Source organism: Engraulis encrasicolus, chromosome 13 (genome assembly GCF_034702125.1).
Source record: "Engraulis encrasicolus isolate BLACKSEA-1 chromosome 13, IST_EnEncr_1.0, whole genome shotgun sequence".
In the NCBI taxonomy this organism is placed as follows: Eukaryota; Metazoa; Chordata; class Actinopteri; order Clupeiformes; family Engraulidae; genus Engraulis; species Engraulis encrasicolus.
Genome location: NC_085869.1, coordinates 53,061,031 through 53,072,383, shown reverse-complemented (window position 1 = coordinate 53,072,383; position 11,353 = coordinate 53,061,031). Strand labels below are relative to the sequence as shown.

Below are 11,353 nucleotides of genomic sequence, written 5' to 3'. Positions count from 1 at the left end.
CCAGTCCCCCAAACAGCACTGGAATGCGGCCTGACAGCTCCAGAAGGGCCTGCATGGGACGCACACAGCCTCTACTGCTGCTCAGGTGGACATATCCAGCAGGGATGGATTACTGCACGGGCCTACGGGGCCCAGGCCCAGCGGCCCAAGATTGAAGGGGGCCCTGAAGCCCAAGCCTCTTTATTCCTAAAAAAGAGGAAAAGGAGAGTGCTGCGTTGGGTCAATTGTTTGTAAAAGAATCAGGTGCTCTTCAGAAAGGACATGATAACTTCAGTAACTTGGCTTGTGACTATCTCCAAAATGTGAAGGTCCAAAAAGAAGGTTCCTTGTTGAAAGTGGTAGTCAGAATGATCCGAGGCACACTGATCTTAGTGAAAAAAGTTAAAAATCCTTTATTTTAATGGATAACGCCTACGCGTTTCGACTACTTAGTCCTCATCAGGGCAAAAAAAAAAAAAAAACCTCTTTATTCCTATTCTTACATTTGCACCTTTAACAACTATATTTGTAAAAGAAATTGTCTCAGAGGACGACCCCCCCCCCCATACCCCCAACAACTTAGGTCACACAACATTGAATCGTTTTGTACAGTAGCAGCACCCATTGAGGGGGGGGGGGGGGGGGCTTTCTTGTCATCTGGCCCAGGGGCCCATGGAGTCATAATCCGTCCCTGTTGTTTCTCTTCACCCGTAGCCCCTGTAGCCACACACTGTTCCACCAGTGGAATGCTGCAGTAGTCACTGAGAAAACTTAACGAGTACTACACCACTATGACAGCGCACACTGCCTTTAGTAATAGCCAGTGGCGGAAGAATTGTACACAGGGCCCCATGGCATGGCACTGATAGGGCATCCCATAGAGCCTGCCATGGTCAAAATAGGGCCCCCACTACCAATACGGAAGGGCCCTGGGCCCAGGGGCAAATGCCCTGCTTGCCCCCCCTATAGCTCCGCCCCTGGTAATAGCTCTCATTACGTCTTGATCATTGCCATTCTGGTAACAGCTAATTTATAAAAGGGGCCGTATCTTACTGGGTTAAACCATGAAGACATGTCCCTGCTGTAATTGGTGTAATATTTGCTGTAAACAGAATGCAATGTAGGCCTACTACTGAAGACTGTAATGACTTGTGCAGCGTAGCAAGCGTGCAGCGTGCGGCGTGCAGCACAAGTGTGTGTATTATGAGGCTACCAGATTGAAAGCTTTCACAAGTCTGTTGGGTTTTTTTATATTTATAGGCTTGCTTTATTCAATTGGAACATTTGTAGTAGATGTCTTACCGCTCAGGTGAATGAGATCAGTTCACATCTCTGTCGCAGATGTGATTTAAAAAAAAAATTCAATCTTTTGTCCATTTGTGTTTCATAGCATTGGTAACCTACATCATGTTATAGATGAAACAATGATATTATCACATGTTCACAGACATTTTTACGTAAATGAGCTTTTCTCAGATGTGAAGAAAAATACTGGCTGTGGTATTCAGTGATGTCGTCTTGAACTGTGTGATCGCACTTTCCCAAAATCCTGTTCATAGACTTGTCCTTGAGAAGGAAAAACATGTTTGATGCAGTTCTTCTTACAGATCCACATACTTGTTGTATTGTGCTTTTCGGTGTGATTTGTAGTAGCCTAGTATTACATGTTGAACAATCTGTGACATTTTTTCTAACCTGAATGATCAGAAAATAGCAAAACAGATTACTTTCTGAAGCACCAAGTTGGAATTCATACTAATATTGACTATTCATATGCTTAGTTTCTTGTTGCCTACTTACTGTAACTATTTCTCTTTATAGTTCTTTAACCGCTCTCTTAATACTTCAAAATCTGCATGCAGTTGTGTTTTTTCACTCCCTTACTGTGCATTTGTTTCATCATAACTCTGCTTTTAGACTTTCAGACCTATGTTTGGCCTTGTGCATAGCTGAAGGATAAGGAACATAAACAACACCTGGTATTTTTTAACCTTACCACCATTCACCAGACTGACACAGACTACTATTTAGGATTACTCTCAGGTCTGGACTTGCAGCCATACATTCTAACAACAGCTCTGTTGACACCAAGCACGGTGTCCATGAGGGAGGGAGACACTGTGCGCCTGTGGTTTATCATCACTAAGCACACATGCACTGTGTGTATTCAAGACAGTGCTACACTGCCCCCTATCTTACGGCCCAGTCTTGATTATTCAGTAAAATAAGTCACCAAAGGCTTGGATAAGCAGTGTGGGCTGCCATTCCTTCAACATTACATTGCATATGACTTGAAGTTGTAATTTATTATATATTACTATATTGTATAGTGGAACTGCTCACGTTGGTCAAAAGGGTTTAGGGTTGTTGTCTTTAACGTGAATAGTCTTCACTTTGAAGAACTTGGTTGCAAGGAAAATGTCTCCATCTACTGTCCGAGACCTATAATTACAATTCACTTCAGAGATACAAGACAACTGTACAAAGGCATATTGATGAATATTCCATTGAACATCTGTTAAAAACAGTTGCTTTGGCTGACTGCCTACATAAAGTAATGATAATTAATATCACAATCCTGTTTGACTTTTACAGGCCACCCGTCCATATTTGGACTGGCACCTCGGGGTGCACCTGGAAAGGGACAAAGCCCTTGCAGGCACAGGGCAACGGGAAAGAAAAACATACAGACCACACTGTGCGTTGGAGTGGTTTTATACTTCTGCTGCCAATACTTGTGCACCAATAAAGGCATTTCAAAGACATCTTTCAAATGAACCAAGCATTGCCATGACTGCTCAAACCCCAGTTTAACATCCACCATTCTAGACACTGGGCTACAGAAAGACAGAAAAATGATCTATCCTGAAATTGATGGAGAAAGGCAACTCCCATTCATATGTTATTGGAGAATTACAGCCAATTCCAAAATATATGCAACATTATTAGATAGGCCTACCTCACAACTCAGTAACTTTTTGGGATGATTTTTGGAGTTTGCAGCACAAAACCTGCCCCCCTTTGAATGGCCAGGACATTGGAAGGGCTGACCAAAAACAAAAATGTGTTGTTGGGTACAAGTCTAGGGTAGCATGAACAATATCACGCTGACATTTTTCTGCTGTCAACTAGGGGTGTGCAAAATAATCGTCATATCGATGCATCGCGATACTTACTCTCACGATACAATGCATCGATTCATGACAAGGTATCGTGATACTTATTTTCTCAATATACTGCATGGATTCATGACAATTGATTATTTTATAACAATAAAATTCGATTTGCCACGGGTTATTTTGTTCAGTAGAGAATAGGTAATATTTCTGTTGTGATGTAAGCCCTCTCCCAGATGATAGAATGCTTAAATAGAATGAACTGACTTAAGAAAGCTACACAGCAACTGACAAATAAGCTGTATTTTACACATTTACTGAAGTAAATATCGCAATGCATCACAGTAGTACATGAATCGCAATGCATCGTGATAGAATCGCATCGTGGCATGTGTATCGTGATGCGCATCGAATCGTGAACCCTTTGCCAATACCCACCCCTACTGTTAACACACATTTCGGGGAGATTCGGGTTGAGTATTAGCCTGTTTACCAATGGGATGTAGGAATACATCATTGCTCTAAAGACAGTGAAGTTGTGGTTCTGTACCACTTGCATCACATACAGGTACAAATTATAAAGAAAATGTCCCCACCTAGAGACAGGCAACGGGATAACAAGCAAAGATTTGATTGCTCTTACAGTGCAGTGCACAAACACAATTGAATGCAGGCAAACATGTGCTAATTTCATACAGGTTTATTGTTCAAGGCAGCATTGTGCGTGTGTCATTCAAGACACTGAAATTAGCTAGTTCAAAAGTTTACTTTTAATAAACAAGTATGACACTTTTTTGAGAAAACATAGAAGAGGTGAACATAACCATATAATACTTCTCATCCAACCCATTTGTGGTGCTCAACCATATACAAATACAATTAATACCCAGTTAGTGCAAAATTAATTAGGTAAATCAAACCAATAACAACAGATTTCCTTACTTCCCTTAAGAAATGATTGAACAATAACAGGAGTGCAAAAATGGTGGTTCCAGCTATACACATGCCATTTATGGCCGTACATTAGATCATTTATTTTTTGACCAATTGATCCAGATGCAACTGAATCTGGATCATGTAATTGTAAGCGGTCAAACATTTTAGAATAAAATAACTTAGAATAGAATAATAATAACTTTAAAAAAAAAATGATTTGACGCCTGGGTGAACTAGCCTGTTTTTCACCAAACCTCTGTGTGTGTATGTAGCTGTGGAGCCACACACACGGATGTCTGGGAGACTGTATGAATGCTATGTCTCCTGCCAGAAAATTGATGGAACATTCATTGTTTCACTATCAAGGGCAGCTCGCCTTGAGAAGTCACAGGACAGATTATAGACTAAATTGACTCTCTAGAGATGAACAGAAAACGTTTTCGAAGGAATTTGTTGGTGGCAAGGACGGGCAGAATTATTGATAAAGCCATGCCAAGTCAACGCATGCACTCCCAGACCTAGTAGTGGAGCTTACGAAGCTGAACGGAAACACACAGGTCAGGCAAGAGCCAGGCAATGGGTGAACTATATTGTCATTTGAAATATTTGCATCTGATTTTACCCAAACAAACATTTGGTTGAGATGTGGAAACTCATTGTTCATCCCTCCCTAGTGCTTTTGTCTGGTAACGGGTATAATCTCAGTAAAGATAACCAGACCCTGATATACAAGGGTTCTAATTTTTTGTTTTGTCCTCGCTGCGCGACACAACTCAACCTGTGACTGTTGGAAACCGCTGTTGGTAAAAAAATGTAGCTCACGTGGTTGGCTGCCAGTGTCTTGCCCCTCCTCACAACATTGTGTTTATAAACACAGTGAACCCATGTAGTATACAGTGCAGGGAAAGGAGAGTTAAGCGGCAGTTACATAGGCCTACAGTATGACAAGGCCAGGCTATCATTAATGTCATGGGCTAATAGCTATTCTCGCAGCTGATAAAGTTTATCTGCCACATCAGATAGGCGGCTGTAGTACTCCAGGCCTTGGTAGTTTTTGGGAGGCACGTTGTGAAAGCCATACAGGGCCCCCCACCAGGCTGCAGCGATGGCCGCCGTGGAGTCACTGTCACCTCCATGGAAGAAGGTATGATTGGCCAGCTCAGTCCATGAGTCACCCGCCCGCAGCAGACCATCGTAGGCGATCATGGGCGCGTCATGCCCGCTGGCACCACCCGTGCCCTTAAAGCTGACGGAGCTGTAGAATTGTTCCCTCTCTGCCACACCGTAGGGCTCGGGAAACTGAGGTTTGCCTGTTCCATCCAGGATTCCTCTCGTCTCGAGGTACTTTTCCCAACTTTTTTCAAAATAGTTCCTAAGCAAAAACAAACAAACAAAACTGTGTCAGAAGATGTCACAGCAAACAGTATTATACACTTGTGACAAAAAGTAACAACTTATTCCTTTCACATTGCACAAGAGAACAAAATGTTGCGTCAACAGAACGTTCAAGCCGTCTCTTAGTGCGTGTCAGTTCTAATCTTTTTTTATGTTCATTATTTTATTGCGTAATTTTATCTTTACATCCATTTGAATCTTTTCTGTTTTGTCTGTGTCCTGTCTGCGCTGATGTAATGTGTGCTGCTGCCTTGGCCAGGGCTCACTTGAAAAAGAGATTTCTATCTCAATGCGATTTTGTCCCCCGGGAAGGAGGTAAAAAAAGGTAAAATAAAATGAAAAAGAAGCTGCTGCATCTGAAATGGCGCACTTGTGCACTTCGGCCACTATGTTTCAGTGCGCTATACACTACGCTATACACACTGAAAGTGCACCATTTGAGATCCGGCTATTGTCTTCCCACCACCCAGTTCTGCAAATTTGACTCTCACCAGTGTTCCATGTTTTTGTTAACACAGTGTCCAGCCTCTCTCACATACTCCTTGGCCTTGGTCAGCACCTGCATCAGCCTGTGGCCCCAGGCCTCTACAGGAGGCTGCCCCCTAATGGCGAAGGCTGTGAACAGCGCTGCAGCCAGTGCTCCCAGGTAGCCTGTGGGACGGTAGACAGCAATTAATTATTGAACCAGCAACAGTAGCCTGTTAAACAACATTCATCATAATACAATTAAGCTCAGTTAAACTGTTAGATCTCACCTATTATTGTTAGATCTCACCGATTTAATCATCCATTTACTGGAGTGGTATTCCTGATAGTTTTTGTGTGGAATGGGATGTCTGTCTTAAATGTGTAATCTTTTAATGTGTCATGTGTAACTGTATTTGTCTTTTACAATGGTGAAACTGAAGACAAGTTTCCACATGTGTGGACAATAAAGACTCAAATCAAATCAAATTAATGAAAACGCTATTTTAGCTTTCCCTTTTGGCCACGGTTGATTTATGATTCTGGAGGGCGTGTGTTTGTCAGATGACTTTCTTGCCATATTTTCCAGCCCCATAGACTGTAGAACGCATTCCAGCCTCATAGACTGTTGAACGCATTCATACACTGGCAAGAATGTGATGGTGTGAAAATATTTATTCGGAAAACGTAGGCCTACATAAAGTATTTTCAAAAAGCTACCCGGGCAATGCCCAACAACTCCCGTCTTTCTGCTGTCACCAACTCTGGGCTCAAGCTGGCGACCTACCAGTGACAACAGCCCTGTGGCAGGGACGATACCGTGAGCTAAAGGTCTAGGGCGATAGCTCAGTGCTGCCATATCTGTGAGTGTGTTACAATATGCGGCCTTGCCTCCTCCACTTGTGCTTGTCTCTTCGTACCAGGAAGCAATATGTCATGATGACATCACTGAGCACAGCATAATATTTCCGTATCTTGCAAAAGCTCATTTGTAAAGCCTTCTTCTCATTTGCAATTGGGATGGTAAATGTAAAACAGTCCCTCAAAAGTTGTTGTGGCTAGGCTGACAGCTGGGAAGCTTTTTTCGTTTTCTCCACGGAGGAGGGGCTAGGAGGTGTGGCGAGGCCACAAGCACAAGTGGAGGAGGCAAGGTCGCATATTGTAACGCACTTTGTATGAGGCTTCGGAAGGGAGGTCTTCTAATGTTCAGCCATGGAACTCTGCTAGTATAGTTCACATCCATTACAAAGGCCATACCTGTGGGATGGTGGTGGGTCATGCGTCCGCTCTCCACGCTCACGGCCACCAGGTGGTGCTCTTGCTCAGGACTGGGGAAGCGCAGGCCCACACACATGGCCCTCATGGCCCCTCCACAGCCCCCAGCTCGCTGGTTGAAAGGGATTTTCCAGTCTCCTTCCGGGTTCATTTGCAGCAGGTGCGTGCTACTCATGCAGGTAAGCCCTACAGTGCAGAGGCAAGGTGGCGGAAATAAACACTTTACTTTATCATTAGTTTTCATTTTTTCTATGTGCTGTATGTGGCGTACTATAGTATGAGATGAGATGAGATGAGAGAGACTTTATTAATCCCCACAGGGGAAATTGAATGCCACCTGGCCATCCACACAGCACATTCCAGACAATAGCGTACTACAGTATATGACTTTTGACTTTTAAAAAGATCTTATTACAAAATTCATGTGGTTAATACACATACACCTAGCCCACTAGGGGCTGATTTAAAAAAGTAAAATTAAATAAATAAATAAAAGAGAAAAAAAGGTACATCAATACATTCCGTCACACTACACTTACAGGCACGCAAAAACCAGAGTCTAAAATCAAGCTCTTCACCTCTGACTGTACACAAGGCACTATTTTGGCACCATATGCCCTCTAAAGAGGGTACAGTACTACAGTATATGGAGAGTATGTACTTTCATCCTCCTTCATCCATTTAGTTCTTCCTTCATTTAATTATAAGTTATATGGTTATCTCAAGAGGAATTATCCATGTCAAATACAAAAATAAAATGAAATAATTCACAATACAAAAATTATTTCAAAAACATGAATCTATTATTCTGCACAACACTTGGGGCTATCTGCATAAAATAAAGCATGTAAGAAATGTAATGGTCCCTACCTGGTGCTCTGCCATGCATGTCGCCCATACAGCTGATGTACTTCTTAACCAGGGCTCCATACAGCTGTTCCAGAGGTGCGTCTTTATCCATCTCCGCTAAGGCCTCAGCTGTAGCAAGGTGCATGATGGTGTCGTCGCTGAGAGGAAACTGTTTGACGTCCAGCTTTGCCAAGCCACCCATCTTCGCTACCTCCTTGTGGATCTTTTCGGCATTCTGTTCAAACTCCCAGTCTCCTTTGTTGTATCCCAGTGCATCCCCAGCTCCACTTAGGATCAAACAAGCCCGGTAGCGGTCCTGGAGGGTAGACGCCTCAGCCATGTTGAGATTGCCTCTTAGAAAGGGTCTGAAGGACAAGAATAAGAGTTGTGTCTGGAGATGTGTCAGTTACATAATGTATCTGTAAAACAGGGATTGCCCTTTAGCCCCCTGCAAACACACACACACACACACACACACACACACACACACACACACACACACACACACACACACACACACACACACACACACACACACACACCTATACAGTAAATGGGTCTCAGGAACAGGAAACATGATATGAGAGTTATGTTGTTGACCAGTCGTCCAACCTAAGATTCAGGCAGCCATGAAATCAAACTCAATTTGGGCTATGCTACCGTTGTCCCAATTAAGGTCACAAGAAATTTAGGGGTCATTATTGATGACCTATCATTCTCTGACCACATAGCCTCAGTTTCCCCAGTCATGCCGCTTCTCACTGTTCAATATACAGTACATACAAATCAGATCGTACCTGACCTAATATGCCACTCAACTTCTGGTACAGGCCATGGTCATCTCTGATCTCGACAGGTCTCCTGACTGGTCTTCCAGCTTATGCGATAAGACCTTTGCAAATGATCTAGAATCCAGTGGAATCCAGTGTTCACCTTACCCAAAAGGCTGCATGTCCCGACTCCCTCCTCTTTTTTTATTCTGCTCAAAGAATTAAATACCCCACCCCCCGACCTTGCCAACAACAAAACTACAGCAGGCTCTGTTCTGTCACATTGTGTTCCAACCGTTTCCCCTTGCCCACTACTTTGACAAGTAGGGTACGTGACTCCTGTCAGTTCAGTTCAACTGTTGAAAGAATCATCAGTTGAATCATCAGTTCATCACTGATGATGTGTCCTGACAAACTTGACAAACATCACATGGATATTACTAGCTGCAGTGTCTTTATCAACCCTAACAGCACTCCAACCGAACAGATCCTGAAAACAGGCTATAAAAGTGAAATGAATTCGTAGGCTACCAGTAGGCTAGTGCAAATAGCACACGGGTCAATTGAAAGATACAACCTAAGGAAGTTGAGTCTGGCAATTTGAAGAGTGGGCTACATTGAAATATGAATGTAGCCTACACATTTCTGGGTTTCCAATATAAGGAAACAGGTCGCCTGAAGTTAGCTATCATATTACAACAAGCTATCTTAGACGCCATCTTGAAAATTATATCTTTCCTAAAGTCAGATTTTACTAGATTGTTAATATGTTAGTAAGGACACCATTGTAGTAGCCTATCAAAATCAGTTGAAAACCCCTTTGTATCAATTTTCTGGGGGGTTGGTGGATTTCTAAACTGCAAAAATGACTACTTGGGCCATAGACTAGGCTACTAGAAAATATTAGGCCTACTTTATTAGGCTACTTAGTAAACTTTCATGAAAGATAGGCTACAATTTGGCAATAGGCAACCCAGTTTCAATGAGTATAGCAGTACCTCTTTTGACCATGTGCACAGTGCACCTTTAATAATAATCACTAGTGGCATAGCCTACATGGCAAACACACACCTGTAGCCTATAGTAGGCCTAGAGTAGCTTTTAAAATAAAGTTTCTTCTTCCACATAGCCTAGGCTACATTTCAAAACCTCAACCCCACACAGTTGCCAGCTGTCACGTGCCTCCGCTCACCAACCCTTTTTTTGTCACTTGGTAGGTACCCAATCTACAGTAACATATTTATGTATTATTTATCGTCACTGTTTGCCCAACTCCTTAGAATCTGATCTAATCTAATCTGCTGTAGGCTACACATGGGCTATCTGCCTCCTCATACAAGCACCGTTTACTTTCGATTTCAAAACGAAACAAGAACCGTTTTCACTAGCGATGGACGAGACAGTCATACACGGGAAATACATCACTCGGTAGGCAAATGGCTACTGTAACTAGGCTACCGGTATCCCAAGTTTATAGACGGTCAGTTAATGGAAAACTACAACACACAAATCCACATACCAACGCAATGGACAGTTCTTCCTGGTTGCAACCGTTGTGGGAGGTGCTTATGAGCGAGAGAGAGAGAGAGAGAGAGAGAGAGAGAGAGAGAGAGAGAGAGAGAGAGAGAGAGAGAGAGAGAGACAGACAGAGAGAGAGAGAGAGACAGAGAGAGAGAGAGAGAGAGAGAGAGAGAGAGAGATTTAAAACTCGTAATTTATTGGATTCAACCTCCAGTTCATAACACAATATTTTCCCTACAACATTTCCCCTCGGGATGAGAAGGAAGGAGCCCTCTCCTTCACACTCTCAATACACCCCTGAATCCAAAATAGGGCATTTGTTACCATCTGAATGTCAATTTACTAAATCATCAATTGTCCACAGTCCTTAGTGCACCATTTATTTTCAAGCAGTTCAAGATTTTTTGTCATCTTAAAATAAGTGAATTCAGTTACAATCCTTGACTCAACCAGAGTCTTAAAAACACCAATACGATTCACCAGTTTCCCCTCTTGCCCCACACTTCTAGACACTTCTAGACCGCCAATTTTTGACGAGCCTATTAAGAAATGAAAGCAGGTGCACATATCCTTATTTTTCTTTGAGTAGGCTTGTCTCTGGCTACAGGCTCCTCCAGAAAGACATTGTTGATTGGCTTACCGCCAAGAAACAGTTTCTGGAGAGCTTGAAGTCGTGATTGGATCTTTGAATCCACATAAATCAGTCCCTGCCCTCCCTCACACAGGGGCAGATGCAGCACCCCAGGAGTGAACCAATGGTAGCCTACCCATCCCACAAGAACTTCACAAATTCTTTCTGGATTTGGCCCATAAGTTTCCTGGGAGGGTCTTGAACCGTCACCCTGTGCCATAGCATAGAGGCTGGTAGCCTACCTGTCCTGGAGGGTAGACGAAGTTGTGCAACCCATGTGGATATTACCTCTTAGAATGGCAAGAATAAGAGTTGTGTGTGGATACCTGTCAGTTAAACAGGGATTGTTCTTAAGCCCTCTGCACGCACACACACACAGACACACACAGACACACACAGACACACAGAGACACACA

The 11,353-nt window shown here is 43.0% G+C and overlaps 1 protein-coding gene across 3 annotated transcripts; it reads right to left on the bottom strand.

Annotated features, from left to right (window-relative positions):
• Nucleotides 1-3,780: 3,780 nt before the first annotated feature.
• Nucleotides 3,781-10,341, bottom strand: LOC134461870 (ADP-ribosylhydrolase ARH1-like). 3 transcript variants are annotated; one of them, XM_063214709.1, is made up of 5 exons: nucleotides 10,305-10,341; nucleotides 8,037-8,380; nucleotides 7,149-7,352; nucleotides 5,918-6,077; nucleotides 3,781-5,403 (listed from the first exon to the last, which is right to left on the bottom strand). In XM_063214709.1, the coding sequence occupies exons 2-5, from the start codon at nucleotides 8,353-8,355 to the stop codon at nucleotides 5,013-5,015; spliced, it is 1,074 nt and encodes a 357-aa protein (XP_063070779.1). In that variant the 5' UTR covers nucleotides 8,356-8,380; nucleotides 10,305-10,341; the 3' UTR covers nucleotides 3,781-5,012. The 3 variants fall into 3 exon arrangements, with proteins under 3 accessions (XP_063070779.1, XP_063070780.1, XP_063070781.1); XM_063214710.1 differs by having other exon boundaries at nucleotides 8,037-8,406; nucleotides 10,305-10,332; XM_063214711.1 differs by lacking the exon at nucleotides 10,305-10,341 and adding an exon at nucleotides 8,813-8,903.
• Nucleotides 10,342-11,353: the final 1,012 nt, after the last annotated feature.

Coding starts and splice junctions, on each gene's coding strand:
- LOC134461870 (XM_063214709.1), bottom strand. CDS start 8,355: ATGGCTGAGGCGTCTACCCTCCAGGACCGCTACCGGGCTTGTTTGATC. Junction 6,078..7,148: donor GACCCACCACCATCCCACAG/GTATGGCCTTTG, acceptor ACCGTCCCACAG/GCTACCTGGGAGCACTGGCT. Junction 5,404..5,917: donor AACAAAAACATGGAACACTG/GTGAGAGTCAAA, acceptor GTTTTTGCTTAG/GAACTATTTTGAAAAAAGTT.